Source organism: Platalea leucorodia (genome assembly GCF_965183815.1).
Source record: "Platalea leucorodia genome assembly, chromosome: 24".
Taxonomy (NCBI): Eukaryota; Metazoa; Chordata; class Aves; order Pelecaniformes; family Threskiornithidae; genus Platalea; species Platalea leucorodia.
In genome coordinates, this window is record NC_138846.1 from 2,371,993 (window position 1) to 2,391,525 (window position 19,533).

The window sequence follows — 19,533 nt, forward strand, 5'->3', positions numbered from 1 at the left end:
GCGTGCATAACGCCGCGTGCAGCACTCCCCCCCCCCCCGCCCCGTGCCACCAGGCGTGCAAAAGCCGGCGCGCGACCTCCCCGCCACCACGTGCAAAGGGCGCGCCGCGCGCCCAGCCCCGCGCACGCGCGCGCACAAAGACAAACCCCGCCCCCTTTCTCCCCCTCGCCCTCCCCGCCTTTAAAAGGCCGCGCCGCCGGACGGGCAGGGCGGCCAGCCAATGGCGCGGCGCCCCCCGCGGCGCGGCGGGACCAATGAGAAGGGCGGCGGCGCGGAGGAAGCCCCGCCCCGGGCGGGGGGCGTGGCGGCGGGAGGGGGCGCCATGCGCCATGTCATGGAGGCTCAGTGTGCGAGCGGCCATTGACGGGGTCGGAGCTGCGGGCGGAGCGGGGCGGCGGCGGCGGCTGCCCGCGGCGTTCCCCTTCCCCACTCCCGCTTCACTGCCGGCCGCCGCGACAGCAGCGACCCCGCGGTCGGTTCCCCCGCCGCGCCCGGCCACCCTCCCTCGCCACTGCGGAGCCGCGGGAGGGGGGTGGCGATGGAGATGAAGAAGCGCATCAACCTGGAGTTGAGGAACCGGGCCCCCGAGAAGGTGAGGGGCGGCGGGGCGGCGGGCCGCGCTCCCGCCTCCGCACGGGGCGACCGTCGCCGCCTCAGGCCGAGCGGGCCCGGCCCGGCGGCGTCGCCGAATCTGGGTCAGCCGTGGCGCAGGAGCCCCGCGGGGCGCGGGCGGCGCTTCCGGGCGCCGGCCCCGGGGCGGCGGGGCCCCGCGCCCCCTCCTCCCCTCCCCTCCCTCCGCGCCAGCGCCCCCCCGCGCCGCGGGGCCGCCCCCCGCCCGCCGCAGTTGGGCTCCGGGGCCTCCAACTTGCGGCCGCCGCTAATCCCCTCCCGCCCGGCCGCCTCCAACTTGGCGAGCGCGGCTGTGGTAAACAGGTCGGGGGCGCGCCGGGTCCGGCCTCGACCCTTCCCTCAGCCTTTTTATTTTAATTATTTCTTTTTGTTGTTGTTGTGATTAATTTTGTTTTCCGCCCCCCCCCACCTCCCCGTGCGCTGCGTGGCGCGGCCGGCCCGGTCCCGCTCCTCCCTGCCGCCGCCCCGCCGGGCGCACGGTGGGGAGAGCCGGGGGGGTCCCCCCGGTCCCCCCCGGGTCACGAAACCGGCGTGGCCGTGTGTGTGTGCCCCCCCCCCCCCCCCCGCCGCCAACTTCCCGTTTCTTCGGAAAGACGCACAAAAAAAATAAAAATCTGAAAATGTGGGAGCTCCCGTGCCCCTTACAAAACGCCCCAGGCCGCGGGGGCCCGCAGCTCCCGCTGCCCCCACGCCTGCCGCCGGCAGATGGTTTTGCGTCGAGGTCGGTAAGAAAAACCAGCGGCCGGCGCCTCTGGCTCGCCCCGGGAGCAAAGTCCGGCGACGTGGGTATCGCTGCCAGGCTGCTCGCGGGGGATTTGGGGGGAAAAAGTGCCGAAAACGGTTGGTTGAACCAAACGGCAAGTTGAGCGGCGGCAGGTACCTGGAGAGGCCTCGCCGTGCTCTTGGCGCGCGCCGATCTTGGGCGAAGCCGTGAAGATCTGCTCTCCCCCGGCAGCTGCCTTTGAAAACTTTGTGCTTGTTCGGAGTCACGTTTTCTGATGGAAAAATAAAACAATAGCGAGGTTTTACTTGAAGCTGGCGAAGCGTGCCGCTCGGAGGCGTCCGCAGCAGTCTTAAAATGTTAGTATTTAAAAGCGCACGGGGAAAGGAAGAGTCGCCTTGTGTCCTTTCCCGTGAGCGGTATGTTCCGCTGTAGATAAAATAATTTAAAATTAATTGACTGCTCCTTGTTACCGCTTCTCAAAGTACGCGACCTGTATCGGTTATCTAGTTGTTTCAGTGGCTTTGGCGTGAGGAAATTATTTAATTGGGCTTCATGAACCTGCAGAACTCACTGCTAAAATAATCCGGAGCCAGCAGGTTTGGGGTGCCGAAAGAAACGGAACGCTTCCGCAGGCTCGAATGGGCGCGAGTACGTTATTCGACTTGAGAAAGAGGCCAGCGGCTCACGCGTACGCGAGGGCAGCTGGTAGCCCGGGCTGCGGAGGGGCGGCAGGGCGCCGTGAAGGCGCCCGGCGGCGAGGCGCGGGGTGAGGTGGCCGTTTCTGCGGGGTTCCGAGCGCGCTCAGAGGAAGGGAAACTCGCGTGCTTTTATTTTTTTGTGTGAACTAGGCGGGCGTCAGTGATTTCGGACCGCAAGTCTAGTCTCAATTTAAGACAAACACCAAACCGACAGATATTTAACAGTCTCCAAGCTGTGGTTTCGCTGAAGCGTGTGGTTTTTTCGCGCTGATTAAACTGACGAGTGACTCGCTGTCCTGTTCGAAGGTGACAGAGTTGGTGCTCGATAACTGCCGATCCAGCAACGGCGAAATCGAAGGTCTGAACGATTCGTTTAAAGAGCTTGAGTTCCTTAGCATGGCCAACGTGGAGCTGACATCGCTGGCCAAACTCCCCACGTTGAGTAAGCTCCGAAAGGTACGTGTGCGTCTCGCCTGGAGCGCTTCGAGAAGTAAAAGTCACGGGTGACGAGCCGCGGTTGCGCCTTTCGGCGCTCGCGGTTGAACCCGCGTGGCGCCGACGGTGCTCTGTGAGGTGGCAGGCCCGTGAAACGGTGCTGCGTCCATCTACTTCTTTTTATTTTTAAGATCTGAAATGGTTTTGGGTATCTCCAGTTAACTACGGCCAAACGGGGGCTCGGTCAGGGACTCTCAGGACGGTCAATGCTCGTCCGTTAAAAGCGCGAAGGTTGGCCACGTCTCGCTGCGTGCTGCTGGTCGATCGGAGGCCGCTGGGTTGCCCGGCCAGCGAAGCTGCACGTCGCTGGCACTGCATTCCCGTATTCTGTGTCCTGCTAACTTAAAACTTAAGCGTCCAAACCCGTGAGTTTTTAAGGACTTGATAATTCTCAAAGTCAACTTAAAGGAACTTTTTGACCAAGTTTATCGCCAGCGCGGTGACTGGGCGAGGGCTTGTTCACTTGTGGGACTCTTCAGAAGCGTTCAGCTTTGCGACGAAACTGCTCAGTTAAAGGGAGAACGGTTAAGAATGACGCGGGTCTGAAGCCGATGGTACCGATCCAACCGTTTAATGACTTGAATTTTTTTTCTGTGTAATAGTTGGAGTTGAGCGACAACATCATTTCGGGAGGCCTGGAGGTCCTTGCAGAAAGATGTCCGAATCTCACATATCTAAATCTAAGTGGCAACAAAATCAAAGATCTTGGCACTGTGGAAGCTCTTGTAAGTACAAAGTGAGAGGGGCTAATGGAAAATGTAAATGTAATAAATACTGGGGTTTTAGTCGAGAATAAACAAATTGTTTTGCAGTGGAATGGTACAAACTTAGCTGTAGGGGCTGGGGATGAGCAGTTTTTTCAAGCACAGCATGGAAAGAGCGAGTTTAAACTAGTACAGCGTAAGGAATCAGCAAGTACAAAGATGCGGCGGGATACATTCTAGCTGCTTAGGTTCCTTTTCGGCTGAAAGGCATGCGGAATGAAATTTCATTTCTTACCTGTCGTATGTTCTATATATTTTTTTTTCCTTGCCAGCTCAGGTGCGATGGATGCTGCGCTGGTTTAGGTTTGTCAGTGTTCCGGTTGGTCCTGACTCGATGAGCTCGATGTCGTGGTTCTTAGAGACAGGACTTGCAAGGCCCTGCGGCGGAATCCCTTCTGGGTTCCTAGGGGGATGTACTGGCTCCGAGATTTTTGGGCTTCTGCTTTGTCTTTGAAAGAAAAGCAGCCAGGTTATGTCTTGCTAACCCTCTTGTGTTCCTTTGCTAAGGTATAGTTTGTCTAATAAGCAACTGCCTTAAGCGTTCGTTAAACTGGGAAGCGATGAGGCGGTGCGTGAGGCGGGCGGTTCGGAGCAGCCTGGCGAGCACCAGCAGCGGGTCACTGAACCGTAGGAGGAAGCTGCCGGCGCCCGCCGCTGCCTGCTCCGTGCGCCCATTTTTCTAGCTGATGATTTGGTTTTTAGGATTTTGATACAGACTGCAGTGTTTTTAAAACTGCTCGTAAAGATTCTTCATCTACTTCAGCGGTGCTCTAACCCAGCAGTTAGGAGACCGAGGGAAGCAGTTGCAGTGCTCTGTAGAAGAAACGCTTTTATTTAGATCTCAGATGCTTGCCAAGCCACGCAGGTGGCTCGTTCCGTAGGTGTGTAAAGTCTGAACGGTGAGAAAAATCACCGTCGGTTGTCTGGTCTTCATTGTTCGGAAAGCAAATTCTGTAGTCTGGTTATAAATCCTACCAAGTGCCTCCCGCTTGCTCCTCACAAGATGCCTGGAATCAAACTGTTCACTGAAAGGCTGCTGGAGTTGCCGAGTTTTTACCCAGGATTGCCTGAACAAAAATGGGCTGCGCAAACAGAACCCAGCCCCAAACGTGCGTTCTGCAGGCTGGGCAGGGTGGTCTGGCGCTGCAGGGACGCGTCGGGCGCGCGGCAAACGCGCTTGGGGCTGATCTGCAGAAGCGCTGGCGTGAGGAGTGCTAACTACTGCAGCCAACCTTGCACTGAAGTTTGTGTCTCCTGGGGAGCAAAGCATGGACAGAAAAGAGGGGCTGGGGACAAAATAACGTGCTGTAGCTGGCCGCGTGGCTAACTGTACTTGGGCCGCGAGCGCGCTGTAACTTGAAGTACCGTGTCAAGAAATGGGGGGAAAAAACAAAACCCTTTTCATTTATTTGCAGCAAAATCTCAAAAACTTGAAGAGCCTTGACCTGTTCAACTGTGAGATTACAAACCTCGAGGATTACAGAGACAGCATTTTTGAGCTGCTTCAGCAAATCACATACCTAGATGGATTTGATCAGGAAGATAACGAGGCGCCGGACTCGGAAGACGATGATGATGAGGGTAACTTCCTGAAAGAAACTGTGGATAGAAGCAGTATGCTGTAACAAAGATAGGGATGTAGCGTGGGGCGTAGCGACTTCTCGAATGCGCTAGCGTGATTCGGGGCTCTCATTTTTGAAGCGCAGGCTTCTAGAGCTCGTTTGGTATTAACACGCTGGGATACAGAAGGCAAATTCCTGTCGGAGGGTTTGAGTGTTCTTGCAGAAGCCTTCTGAGTTCAAGGAAATTTGACTAAAGATATTGTGACAAAGATACAAATATTCTCAGAATAAGTTGTTGCCAGTAGTAAAGCACTGTGGTACTACTGAGTGATACAAAGCGAGGGGACAAACACACGTTATTTTAGATGAAAAATTGTAATTTTACTGGTTTTTGTAATGGCTTCAGTCCCGTGCTCAAGCCTAAGACAATTTTTTGTTCAAAAATGTATATAGTTCCTTTTGGTCTGACCACAGCTCTAGTCCTTAACGAGGCTATTCCTGCATCTTTTTCCACGTTACTGGAATGAAAACGAAACCCGTAGGTTTAGGTCTGTCAGCGCGTGGCCGCAAAGGCTACGTTGATGTGATTGCAGGAACAGTCCGCGTGCGCTTTACACGTGCTTGGCTTCACAGCTGACCGGCGCGGTCCGAGCTGTTCAGGAAAAAAACATCCCAAATGCGTTTGGGCGCTGTTAGCAAATACGATGGGCTGCTGTTGTGATGCAGCGTCTTACGCGTGCCCGCGTTGTAAATATCCACACAAATAACTGGCGAGGTTTGGGCTGCGTCTGTTTGCGACGGGGGTTTCTCGGTGTTTTCTTAAGGCGTTAGCTGGGAGCTGCCGCTGCTGCGTGCCGGGCCCTGGCTGCTGGGGCTGCTGACGAGTACGCAGGCCCAGCAAAGTTTGGAAGCCGGTGTTTAAAAGAACTTGATGAAAGCCAAATAGTTGATACTCGGAATGTGAAAATAAACCCAATATTTGAAAATAGATTAATAGGTTATTAACTTGAAAATGACTTTAAGCATTAAATCACCTTGTCATTTCTTGTAATTTGCTTAACTGTGAAAGTGATTCTATGCTGCAGAGGTAGGAATGAAATGAGAGATCATCCCTTTGGAACCGTAGCTACTAGTAAGTGATTAAATAACAGATAAATGTAATATGTTAAGCTGGTTTTGCCTTTAAATATTTTAGGGTTTGATTCTATAGAGGAGCCTCTCTTCCCCTTCCACCGACTAAATTTTCAGCTCCCTTGCAGGAGTTTGCATACGTAGGTGCTTCAGGCGTCAAGAATTTTGCCTGAAGCTCGCGATGTAAAAACATCGGTAGCCTGCCTTCGGGGGAACAAATTACAAAGATTAACTTCATTAAAATCGCGCTTGTTTCCCACATGTTGCCTGCATTTAAAAAATTAAAAAAACCCCAAACCCTTCTGGACAAAGACGTTGCAACTGGCTTGACCTGGTGTATACAAACTTGCCTAAAGAGGAGTTAATGAAACTTAACGTTTAGCATATATGTATAAGTGTATCCTTCGTTTCAGAAGGAGATGAAGATGACGATGATGAAGATGAGGATGAAGCTGGTCCTCCAGGAGAGTATGAAGAGGAAGATGATGAAGATGATGGAGGTTCAGATTTGGGGGAAGGAGAAGAGGAGGAGGAAGTTGGTCTTTCATACCTGATGAAAGAAGAGATTCAGGTAAAGTCTGTAAACTCTACTGAATCCAAGAAATGAGGAAAACCTGCGTACTCGGGTGTGAATTTAAACACCCCGACGCAGCAGAGTAAGTGCAGGGTGGATGGAGCGAGAGATTTCGGAGAGCATGCTGCTGTCGCTGAAATACAGAGCGTTGGCTTGAGCAGGAGTGGTGGCAGTCAGCTGCGAGGATGGTCCTGGCTGACTTCCAAGACTCGGTTGACTTTCATCCCAGCCCTTAGCGTCGCAGGATGGTGGAGCCTCTTTATTCTTTGTGAGCTAAAGAATCCGTTCTCCCCAACGTTTTGAAACTTTGCGCTACTACCAATTAAATTGTCAGAATAGAAATACAGATTAAGTGGAATAAATTAATTTCTTTTGGAAACCCAAAGAAAATACCCTGGTCTCGCGAAAGAAAAGAATGAAGTAGCAACAAGTTACCAGTACTTCAAGTAAGATGACGCAAAGGAAAAGTGAGGTTTTCTGCTGTAATGAATGCTGGGTTTTTTACCGTGCGCTCACTTGAAAACGTTCTTAGTGGTGGTGGTGAAGAGCTGTGGAAAATAGCCCACAGGATCTTTCTAGTAGTAGTGTGTTACTGTGCTAAAAAGCAAGTGGAGGAGTATTAAGATAAGAAAATATACGTGTTTTACCAGGTTATGAATAGATTCTTGTAGCTGTAAACTGGTCGTGCCTAAATGATTATTGCATAGAAGTAAAACCTGGGAGTTTCAGTCCTCTCCCCTGACAGCTACAGGGGTTTCAGAGGGAGAATGTGTCTGGCGTGGATTTTGTGTGCAAGTCTGTGCAAGCAGCTCGCACGTTTCGGATCAGAAAACCCCTGTTGACATCGCTTCCGTTACTGTTACTTTTGATAAGAGTTTGCTTCTATCAGCTGCGTTTCACATGTATGTGCAGAAAATCTTGGAGCTAAACTCTGGTGTTCTTCATTTTGTTCTTGCAACTAGCGCTCATATGATTTGCTTACAAACGTAACTTTGTTCCCGCCTTAATGCTCTGAAGAGCAAATGTCCGTAACGCAATTAATGAAACTAAAACTAAATAAGTAAATCTGTTTTGAAGCCGAGACCTTACAGAGAGTTCTTTGGAAAAAGAACAATACATGGCTGGGAAGAATATCAGGAATTAATCGTGTGCGGTCGCTGGCGTCCGCATGCGCTCCGCACGTGAGGTGACGAGGAATTGCCGCGCAGAGCCATGAAAACGTTCGGGGAGTTCAGAGCCGTTGCCCTTCTGGTGGCGGTGCAGCAAAACCAGATCCCGAGTTTGTGTTTTGCACTCATTTCGGTAGGGAACGGGCGGTGGTCAGGGTGAAGGACGTGACGCTTTGCGAGAGTGCTAGTCTGCTAACTTTTCCCTGTGTCTTGGAAAATTAATTTGGAAAATTAAATCATGCACCGTTCTAATTGCAATGAATTAATCCAGAGCGTTTTTTAATTCCCATGTTGTAAGGGCAAAGGGCAGGTGGGCTCTCCAATGTTGTCGCATTTTTACTTGTTACGTTACCCTATGTGTTAAACTTGACATAGCGGATGGGTATAAAAATAAGACTTCAGTTTGTCTTCAAGGCTTGACGTTGTGCCAGTAGAGCAGAGATCTTGCACCATTGTTTAATTTTCTGGGGCTGCTGATTGTTAATTGGTTTACATTTTTCAGCTATCAGCTTTTTTAAAAAAAAAAATCCCCAACAACTTAATTCATTTGACATAGAAACAATAATTTTGGGAAGATATTTCTGCTTTCTCCTCTTCCTTGTTCTCTAATGACAGTGGGTTAAAAGGAAAAGTAAAGCTGTTTGTCATCTCTCTGCTGTCGTTAATTTTGCAATAACTCAGTCTTGAGCTGGCGTAAGGTAGTGGTAAGTGGGAACGAGAGAAAAACGAGAATACCGGGCCGGGTAGTGCCCTGGCTCGGGTGACGAAATGCCCTATAGTCGGTTTGGCTGCCTGTCCTTGCGCAGACGGCCAGTAGCAAACAGTAAATGTGGAATGTGACCTCTGAACAGAGTAAGTGGGATTTTCTGAATTTCTGCTCAGGATCAGCATGTAAGCAAAACTTAAATAAGCGGCAATTTTAAAAATATTTCACGATTTTTATAAAGGATGAAGATGATGACGATGACTATGTTGAAGAAGGAGGTGATGAGGAGGAAGAAGGTAAGTTCTCGAGTTCCTAAAGTTGTGACTAAACCGATTTCTTATTCTGTAACTTTGCAAGTTTGGGATGTGCACTTTAATGGCATAAATCAGCACTTGGCCGCTCTGTTTCTGAAGGTATGTGAAGTATTTTAGGATCAGTTTAAGCGAGAGCTCGAGCAGGTAGTAAAGTAGCTGTGCAGTATTTGATATTTTTTGTCCACTCATAAAATAAAAATCAGGAAGGACGGACAGGTTTTCAAAGTCTCTCGTTGAAGCAGTTTTCTGAAATGAAAGATACTGCATCTCTTACACGGTTAGAAGTTTTAATTTTCCAACGTGGAGAGGAGAGGGACTCTTCTGTATACCTCGCAAATGGTATTTACATACATTTAAAACACCTCGTTAACGCACCCGAGGCTGGCCAAGCCCTCGAAGCAGCAGTAGCAGCTGCGTCTTTTCCCTTTATCAAGCTGGAAGTGGCTTCTCCAGCAAAGCTGTCTGCTTCAGAGGCACCTCCAGGGAGGCAAACTCAAGCCGGCATCCTGTCTAACGGCTTAGCTAGCGAGCCCGGTCGTATTGTTTCCTATCTAGTCTTTTTATCAATGGTTGTAATTTCATAAATGACTCTTTTGATGTCAGACACATGCGTAATAATCAAAAGCTTGCAAAAAAAGAAGTGCCAGTGGGCGTGGTTCGTCCTGCTTTAAGGTGCAGCGTGTTGAGTCTGTGTAACTGCTGTGCAAAAAGTGGCGTTCTGGCAGGCTGATGCTGCTCCTTTGGCATTTTGCAGAACGTAAAGTTCTGTTTGCAAGAAATGGGTTACTTGAGTGTTTTTTCATAAAATAACTTTTTATTTTAGCACTTTTTTGCACCTGGTTTGAGGTTTCCAAGCCTTCAGGGTAGGGACCAGCCTTACGTTCGATGCTCCTGCTCTGTTCCGGACCTGTGGAACAGCGGTCGCTCTAGGGGCGGGAGGCTTATTTGGGTTCTTGTGCGGATATCGGCGCCCTCCCATTTGTGGGTGGGCGGAAGGTGGCTCAGTCCTACGCATCTCTGTTTTGGGTGGCAAGATCAGGACACCGGCTGGGAGCCCCCTGTTACACCAGTCAATGGCTGCTAAAGTCCCTTTAAACAAAATTATTAAGCTTCGTCTTAAAATTAGCCATCTTTCCCTCTGTACTTTTCCTGCTACGAGGCTCTTCCAGAGCTTTGCAGTTCTAATGGTTAGGAACTGCGTCCGAATCTTTAAACTACCCCCAGCAGCAAAGTTTTGTATTGATCCTGAAGTCTGTGTAAACTGTAGGCAAATTCTAGAATTTCTCCCTGGACCAGGCCCCGTCTCCTCTGAACGCGTGGCTTAACGGAGAGGTTTTTGGAGATGCATCTTGCACTCGAAAAAAATGTAATTCTCAAGTAGTAATGCTAATTTTTCACTCTTTACAAATGCAGCCTTCGCATCTATTAAGACAACAAAGCAGGAGGTCAGGATGGCTAATTAGCCAGGAAATGACTGCTGGAAAATAAATCTATTAGATTTGACAAAATTGCATTTCATGATTTCACCACAAGAGCGCATAGTCCACTGACCGAATTAAGCATATTTCTAAGAATAAGCTCAAAGATGTTTATGCAAGATGCCTGTATCAGTTCGTCAGTGGAGAGAGGGCAGAGCATGGTTCACTCGGTATCTGCAGAAACTGCTGGGGTTTGGGCAGGGCGTGTGCAACTTCTAAAAACGAAAGTTAGGGAGATACAAAAATGTCATTTCCATTTCAGTTCTCAAATATACGTTAACAGAAACGCTTCTTTTCAATACATCCACTTCATCTTGCTAATTCCTGTATGGAACATCACGTGCTAAGCGTGAACTTAGTTTAATATGGCCTGCCTGAATTATTCAGAGTAACGTAAACCGATCTTTTTTGAGAGCCATAAGCAGCACAGAGATGTTACGGTGGTGAATGCATTAACTGCAAGCAAACGCGAATCTGTTTCAATTTCCTTTGCTACAAGTATGCCGTTACATTTATGATGTCTGAGCAGAGCCTAATGAGATGTATGCATACCTCTTTTCCTTAGCAGAGGGCATTCGAGGGGAGAAGAGGAAACGAGACCCCGAAGACGAAGGCGAGGAAGAGGATGATTAATTTGTTATAGACGCAAGTAGGACCAGACTCTTAAGTTACAGAATACGCAATAGTGATTATGCAGATCTGTATGTCTCCATGTACCATAGATGTCCCTACAGAAGATAAAACGTTAACTTTTTATAGAAGTGTGGTTTTACTATTCTTGCCCTTTTTATCATTCCAAATAAGATATAATAGCCTGTTAGTGAACCTATATGTAGACGGCAATTTTCAGCCCTATAATCACTGAAGCCATTGTCAAGTTTTTTTCCCCCCCTAGACTTTTATTTGGAGCTCTTTAATTTTGTACAAGCTTGCTGTGTTGGTCATCGTTAGCCCAGAGTTAAAACACCCATCTCACATGGGTTTAATATTGTGAATTTCCTTCAAGATTTTAAAGTTTTTATACTTAAAAAGCTGAACTCAAAAATGCTATATGGCAAATTCCAGTCTCTTTTAAACGAGATGTTGACTATAGCCTGAGTTTACCAGGGATTCTATTTGAAATCGACAACTAGATTACACCTTTATTTCAGCTTTTTAAAAGGTGACTCCTGTACTATTTTTTTATGCCTTCTCTCCATTTTGTGCGTTACGTTGTAAAGCCGAAGTGGGTTTCGGAAGATCTTTTTTTCCTGCTTGTTCAGGTGCTCAGTGTTTGCTGGAGTATTCGCTAGATACCGTCACGAACGTATCTTGGCAAACTGAAAGGGTTGTACGCCGTACACTTTCTCGCAAAATACATAGTCATTGCAGGTATTAACAAAAGCAACGAATCCGTAGTTTTAAACCATTTTGCTAGCAGTCTTTGTTAAACTTTCACTCGCTTCGCTCTTGCATTGTCATTTTGGGAATTCTGCAACAATCATGGTGTTTGGCTATAAAATATATGCATTTCTAATGCAGAAGTTAACGGGTAGCTCCTTCAAGCACATTTTTTTCAAACGCCCCCCTCCCCCCCACTTTTATAGAATCGTTGAAGGGGGAAAGATGAACCTAAGTTAGTCTTTCTCTGCAGGTCACCTTTTAAACTTTTTAAATCTGGTTGTAGGCAAAACATTCGAGTTCGTGTATAATACTAGTTAATAGTTTAGGGTTTTTTATATTGAATGGCTGCAGAAACTTGTTCCATTGCATACGGTTGGTGGCAGGTACAGGAGACATGCAGACGAGCTTTTTTCCTAGCAGCCCGATTGCGACCAACAGGTCTTAATAACTCTGCCCCAATGGATTCATGTTTCCTATTTGAGCCACTGCGAAACAAGTTCAGGCATACAGCATTCCTCTTTCAGTCATGATTTGGATTTAAAACAGTAGTCTTGATATAAAACTAATTCACATTGTTTCATGTAGGTACTGAACCAAATATCACACACAGCTTTATTCAAGAGACTTATTTTTATATCTGTCTTGGCTGACAATAGCTGCCATTAAACTGGGGGAGACACCAAGGGTGGGGAAGAGGGAGATTTCCTGGACCTAAGTAAGAGTCAGTCACCCGTAGATCGGTTACCTGTGAATATTTAATAGGTATTTCACACACTAGCAGACTTTAAATGTGACTTCCAACTCTTAAATCAAGTTTAGATACTGCAGGGTTGAAGTTCTGCAAAGCCCAATTTCTTGTGTGTGTGGGTTTTTTGTTTCGTTTTTTTTTTTTTTTTTGCCCCCCCCCAAATAGAGCCTTAAATCATAGTTTCTCATGTAGCTGTAAAGCATAGCCAGCCATTAAAGGCAACAGAATGAAACGAGTCAGGCAGATGGCAATATACTTGGAAATGAACTGACTAAATGGGTTTTGCATTTTTTAATGAATATCTGTAAAGACACTAGAAAAGTAGTGGTAAAACTACATTTGCAACCACAATCTTAAGTTCCTGTGTTTGTGTATGAATACTGAATGAATAGAAATCTTAGGTAAGTGCACATCCTATCTTGTCGTGGAGGCTCTGTGTTCAAGGCAGTTGCTTTGTGCTCAGCTTTGAGGTAGAAAAGTGTGTTTTCCCATCTTTTTGCTTATTTTTTTTAGTCTCGGCGAATGATTGAAACCTATTATTTATAAGCGTGTACTTTACCTCATTGTCAGGGTTTTCCTTAACTGTCTTTTACTGATGCATATAAAATTAGTTTTAAATGGAAAAAATAACTATTTTGCTGGATTATTTGAGTACTGGTCTTGTTTCAGTAAGCGAGTCCGATTTTGACATTGGATGAGCTAATTGGACAAAACAGAATAAACTCGGAAGGGGTTAGCAGACCTTAACACTTCCTAAAAGCAACTTGCAGTGTCGTGCATCAGCCGCTACATCTAAAAATCTGAGCCTCACACAAAGCTTAACTTTTGTCTTTTCCTCAGTGTTACCATCTAAATATAGTTTCATATTTGTCAGCTTGGCATGCAATTGAACAGCATAGCATTTTTTAAAATAAGTAATACAGAGCCTCCAGATAACTTTTGAAACTTTTTTGCTTGGTGGGTGGTCTTTTCATGCAAATATGTAAGGGTGGGTTTTATATTTTGTAGAGGTTTTGTCCTATTTTAATGCTCTTTGTATGGCAGTATGTATATAGTGTGTTTCGGTTCCTTATCGAACTCTTTCCTTAAACTTTGGAGTAACTGATTTTGTGCAACTGTGTTTTGAATAAAGCCATGACAGTGTTAAATTAAAGAAAACAACCCTGCAGCACTCTTCTGATAATTTTTAGTTGTAACAAAACATGTTTCCTCCCCACGTGTGCTGTAAATTTTAAATTAAAAAGTTTTCAAACCGAATTATTTCAAATAAATTGAGACTATTGTATTGGATTACTTCTTTTAGTATGTGCAGCTGTGGAGAATGTGCTATTTTTTAAGGAGTGGCGTAAGAGGTAATTGTTCTTTCCTGTTATCTTTTCGTTGTTGGGGAAACCTGCAGAATTGTGTGTCTTTTTGGGGCTAGAACTTGGACTTCATGATACTCTGGTTCTTGGTGGCATTGTCGCAGTCGAGGAAGGATGCTGTGGAAAACCCGACGTGATGTCTGGATAGCTCACTTACAGCGTTTCCAGATGGGTTCCATGTAGAAACGAGCGTTGGAGCTGACAGGGCTTTTGCATACTGTATAAATCAGTACCACGCGAGCGTAGCTGAGCTATGCAAGTCTGGCTGAGTCTTAAGAAACAAAAACGAGAATCGAGGGCCTGTTTATATTTTGCTTTTCGTAAATGCTGCCTTGGTGTGCCCTGCAGCCTGAGCTGCAAGTCTAACGCTGTCCTTTCAAAGCAGCCACCTCGGCCTGTGTGAGTTACTCCTCGTTCAAGAACAATGTTTAAAAAAAGCTGCTTCTCCTGTACAGCTAGACATAGCATTGTTTTTATTTTGGGATTAGTCCAGCATTCTTGGCAAAAATCCCCTGGATGCACTTGAGAAAGCTAGTAACTAAACAGGCTTTTCTTCTACTGGATGAGTGATTAGCCAAGAAATGGGTGGTGGTTTTCTGGCATTTTTTTTTTTTTAAGTGTGGGGAGGAATTGCCTTTCCATCTACAGCCCCATATGGGCCGCTTGCTCCCTATGCACCTATTTGCCCACTGGAGTGAGACCATCTGGAGAACCTGAGCTTCAGGATTGTTTTTAACACAAGTTTAGCCTACCTTTTGGGGATACTGGTGGGTTTATGTTAACTAAACCCAAGCTGTTTCATTCTGGTACATGCATGGCAAAGGAGATGAGAGGAAATTTAGTGCTGTGTAGGCATGTCTTCAAAATCAGGAAAAACTTGAGGCGTGGGCTGACGGGCTCGTTCTGTTGGAGGCGAGCAGCTTGTCGTGACCTGTCATAAACCACCTTTCTCCCTGCCAGTCTCTCCCTGGTTTAAAACACACCTCTGCTGCTGCAGCAGTCCTCTGTCCGGCTCCCCGAGGCGAGATGCTCCACACGGCTGAAGACGTGCTCGCTCCCCGCCCCGGCGGCAGCCCGGCAGGGACGGAGGGAAGCCTGCCGCTCTCCAAAGGCTAAAAGCGCACCAGACTGCTGTCTCCAGCGGAATCCCAGGGGCTCTGCCGTCCTCCATTTTGTCGCAGTGAGGGGAAGCCCCGCTGGCGGGCGGCCGTGCGGCTTCCTCCCTCCTGCTCCTTCCTTCTCCTCCTCTCGCAGCTTTTGTCTTTTGTTGCCCCTTCTTTCGCTTTCCCGCCCCTCTCGGACCTTATCTCCCCTTTCCAGTCGTGCTGCTTCCCCTCCCCTTCCTTCCTCAGGGGCAGGGACGCCTCAAGAGGCGACCGAGCGCGGGGAGGGGGCGCCTCCTTCCGCCCCCCCGCCTGAGGGGGCGCGCGGGCCCCAAAGGCGGGAAACCGTTACCCACGGGGTTCCCCGACTGCGGGCAGCAGGGGCCGAGCCGCGGCCCCGCCGCTGATTGGCTGAGATTTGCCGCAGTTCCGCCCCTCCGCCGGCGCCCGCCTCCCCGCTCCGCTTCCCGCCCCGCCAACGGTCGCTCCCCAACGGCTGCGCTCGCCTCCCGCCGCCGCTTCCCCCCTTCGAGGCGGGGAGGAGCCCGCCGAGAGGGGAGGGGAGGAAAGCTGCCGCTAAGTGCCTCATTTCCAGCCGAAAACAGCCTCTGCCTCCCCCCCAACCCCTCAAGAGAGGCTTTTCCTCTCAGTTTGTGTGAGCTTTATGGCGGCGGTGGCTGACGAGCACCAGAATGGTGATGAGCACCGAGTCCAAACAGGAAAAAAAAAGTATAAACCCTAATCCCAAAGGTTTTTTTTTAATGCGTGAGAAAGGGTAAGTGTAGCTGGGCTTCGGTACAAACGCTCAGCGTGAAAATGTGAAGAAATTTTTCCCTAGTTAAAACCCAGTAGCTAGGGAACTCCTTTTGAACCGTGTGTTCTCAGGCAGCTCGTGCTGCCATGTAGTTCATCTGTTTCTTCCCCAAATTTGGCCTGCTCTCCCAAGGAAACGTGGCACATGCAGGGTTACCAGACAAATTTTCCCCTTTTCTCGCCTTCCCCACAGTAGCTGTTGCCTAATTTCAGGTAAACCTGATACAGTCCCAAAAAGGACGCGGGGTGCCTTTTGTGAACGCAGGGTCAAGGGGAGCGATGGTAGAGGGGAGGGGTAATAAACTTGTTTTCCTTAGACAGCAAGGCATGGCTGTTGGCGTGGGGGATTCTGGAAATCCGGTTTTGCCAGTTGCGTTTCTCAGGAAACTCTGGCGCTGTTGCCTCTGCAGGTCCCATCAGGTGCTGGCGAGGATCTTGCTGCTTTACACGTGCCTAGGAGCCGATGTCACAACCTTCCTCGGCACGCTTGTGCGCTGTCTTTAGACCTGCCTAGGACAGGCATCCTTTTCTCTTACCAACGATTTTAACCCTAGTGCAGGTAAGACTTACACAAAAGGGTTTTCTTTCATCTGTAATGTAACCAAGAACGGACAGAATTATCCCTTGCCATTCCCACGCATTCCAAGATGATGTGTTAGCCTTTTTTTGCCTTTACTCCCCCTCCCTCCCTAAATGAAATTAGTTTTAAAAAATCATACTGTTGAGGACATAAAACCACGAGGGTCTCTCAATGTCTGGCCTTCAGGGAGCATGCTTTCGAGTTTCTTTATCTGTATTTTTATGTGATAAAGGAGAAGCTGACATTCTCATGTAATCACATGAATTCCAGAATTTGGGCTTGGAGAAAAGTGTAAAATACTATGAGCTGTATGATGGAGTAATGAGAATTATCAAAATGAAAACTGCCACATTCAACAGTAAACAGAGTACTGTGTGTTGATTTTGGCAGCAAGAGTTGTTGCTGTATGCTAACAAAATACACACCAGTTTCACTGATCATAAACATTACGAACGTCTGAACCAAAGAATGAGATCAGTTCAGAAGTTAGGAGATAAAAATAATTCTTAAGTACTTTTTACTTCTCTTCTAATTTCTGTCTCTTGGTCGTGCTTGGGGTTGCAGCCTGAGTAAGATCATATCCTATTGTAAGTACAGGCTCATGCTCTCCATTTGTTGTTCATCGATCAGCAGGGCTGGCACAAATGGAGTCGGGGCAAGCAGCTGCCCTCGGGCAGCAAAGTGCATAGGACGGGAAGAGAAAAAGTCAGGGACAGCAGCTGCTTTGAGCAGGATGGCAGAAAATTTGTTTCTGCAGAGCACAGCTTGCGGCAGTGAAATTTCTGGTGCTATTCTCCTGTTGGGAGATTTTTCACTTGAGTTATAGCTTTATCTTCTGGGGAACACCCTTCTGGATTTTAAACTTTAAAATTATAGTTCTTAGTATGCTTCAGTTTCTGCTTTGAGTGTGTCTTATTTAAAAAAAAAACACAAAAAAAACAAAAAAAAAACCAGCCCCAGAAATAATTGAGGAAACCCTTTCCTCATGCTTCTAATTTAACTGCCAAAAATGAGGGAGAATCCAAAAATAAATGTACGGCCACAACAACAAACCAAAAGAAAACCACAGCGTACATAAAGGCTGGGAACTCTTGGCACTGAGGAAAAGGATTCTGTTCTAGGAAAAAAATGACCACAGACTGCATATTTGGTTTTGTGTTGGAAAAAAAGAGATATTTTTCCTATATTAATATAGTATGTTAAAATGGTGTGTTTGATGTGCGTTTCCTTCTCCAGTAAAATTAATTCAAATAAAATAACCATATTGATGACTGAGGAGTGGCAAATTAGAGTTCCTCAGCTCCGCCTAGGTGAAGCATTATTAGTTCCTGTCCACTAAAGCAGAGCTGGCCCAGTAGCCTTTATTGGGGTGCCCGGGCAGGGTCTTCAAGAACTGCTAAAGGTAGAGGGGGTGACTTTACCCTGGTCTGCTCGGCACGGCGTAATCAGCCCGTTGCGGTTCTGCCGCGCTGGGCAGTCGCTGCCTGCCCTTTCCATGCCCAGAACCTGCAGCGCCGGTGTCACAGCCGTCCCCAAGGGACCCGCGGGAGGGGAGAGGACACAGGCTCCCCGACAGGCGCCTAACAGACATCGTACATCTCGGATCTTGTGAGATAAGGGAAAATGAAAGCAAAAAAAAAGGGGAAACGGTCCTGGTCTAAACAAAAATGACACCTCTGCATAGGCAGTGGAGCGTGGGCAGCTCCGCCAGACAGCGGTGCTTCGTGTAGCTGCTGCCAGTCGCTTCCTAGCAGAGCCTCTCTCTTTCCCTCAGCTAAAAAGGCAGCCTGGAGAGATTACCCTCCGCAGACTAAAGCTGCCCTCACTGAGTAGTCCTCTAAAGTGGCCGCTTTGTATATTAAGATATTTTTATTGTTGATTTTTCACCATGGTATTTAAGAGTAACATTCTGGTTTGCTGTTCTTTCTATGTTTGCTTGGTATTGTGTTTTTTATTAGTTAAAGCATGATAAGGAACACAGACTACAGGAAAACATAAAATATTCATATGCTTTTTCTGAAATGGGTTTACCAGATGATTGCCAAAAAAGAATTTATCTCAAAATATTAGTTGAGGGTTTGTTTTTTGGTTTGGTTTTTTTTTTACATTTTAACCATAGCCTCATGACAGTGTTGTTTTAATAGTAACTTGTTTTGGCAGAGGCATCCTGTAACCTCCAGAACGATAAAGAAGTTAGCGTGATGGTGCCTGAGACCCTTAGAGCGCTCAAACCAGCACTGTAATACGTGGAAGACAGTTAAGGTAAGATAATGCACGGTTACAGGCAGTTATCCCACACAAAGCAAAGGGCAGTCGTTCCACAGCGTGGAACAAGGCCGAGGGATGAAATTCTATCCTGCGTTCCCACGCAAATGTGAGCTGGGAAAACTAGGAAGGGGTCAGACATAAATTTAGGGGGTAAACCTGTGAAACGGAGAGAAGCTCTGTGGCGCGCAGCGGGCTTTGGGAAGGTAGCTTCCACCTGGAAGCCTTCGCACCCAAGAGGGTCAAAACTCTTGGTCTCTTTTCTGGGAGAGAAGCGTCAGAAATGTGTTTGAGCTCACGTCTTTCGGGAACTTAAATAAGATAAACTGAAAATCTCTGGATGTTGGTTTTTTTTTCAGGGATGAAAGATTCTGTTAGTTACATCAGTATCAGTTGGCAAATATAATTGCATTTGTATATTTGTTTAAAGCTGCGTGGTAACTTTATGATAAACTTGTGTGATGGTACATTTCCTCTCATGCAGGGCTTTAGAGCAAATCTTGAAGGAAAGAGTAGTTAAAGACATGGGGGATACAAAGAAAATGGGACAATTTTGTCATATGCTTCTCTCTTGGGAATGTGTCTTTCATGGGAATATTGGGGACATGCAGAAATGATGTTTAATTAGGAGCCTAAGATTGGAAGGGAGCTCCTGGCTAAACTCGTATTGATATGCACAGGTCTTTGCAGCAAGCGCCTTTCCTAATACGTTGTAGAATCACCATTTTTTCTCTCGGCTTTGTCACAGTGATGGCTTGTAATTGTTTTTCTGCTTAAAAGTACACCGTGGTATTTCTTCTACACTGCCGTTTGTTGCTAATGAGCTCCCATATTACAGCAAAAACTATTATTAGTACTGAAATGAATGACTTTGATAATTTGTGTTTCTGAAAACTAGCAAGAATATTTTCTTCAATCATTTCATCAGTATCACTGTTAGAGGATCTACACAAAAAGTAGTAGGATCAGACTTGACAATTCAAGTAATTCGTGCCCTATTTTGTGCAAGAAGTTGTAAGAACAATGTGGTAT

The 19,533-nt window shown here is 47.3% G+C and overlaps 1 protein-coding gene across 8 annotated transcripts; it reads left to right on the forward strand.

Moving 5' to 3' along the window:
• The first annotated feature begins 323 nt into the window (after positions 1–323).
• ANP32E (acidic nuclear phosphoprotein 32 family member E) lies at positions 324–18,498 on the forward strand. 8 transcript variants are annotated; one of them, XM_082332809.1, is made up of 8 exons: positions 326–592; positions 2,359–2,508; positions 3,150–3,272; positions 4,727–4,892; positions 6,418–6,575; positions 8,695–8,749; positions 13,680–13,728; positions 14,701–14,920. In XM_082332809.1, exons 1-8 carry the CDS (start codon positions 539–541, stop codon positions 14,714–14,716), a joined length of 771 nt encoding a protein of 256 aa, XP_082188935.1. In that variant the 5' UTR covers positions 326–538; the 3' UTR covers positions 14,717–14,920. The 8 variants fall into 8 exon arrangements, with proteins under 8 accessions (XP_082188930.1, XP_082188935.1, XP_082188928.1 ...); XM_082332806.1 differs by lacking the exon at positions 14,701–14,920 and adding an exon at positions 10,811–10,894 and having other exon boundaries at positions 328–592; XM_082332804.1 differs by lacking the exons at positions 13,680–13,728; positions 14,701–14,920 and adding an exon at positions 18,397–18,498 and having other exon boundaries at positions 324–592; positions 6,421–6,575.
• Positions 18,499–19,533: the final 1,035 nt, after the last annotated feature.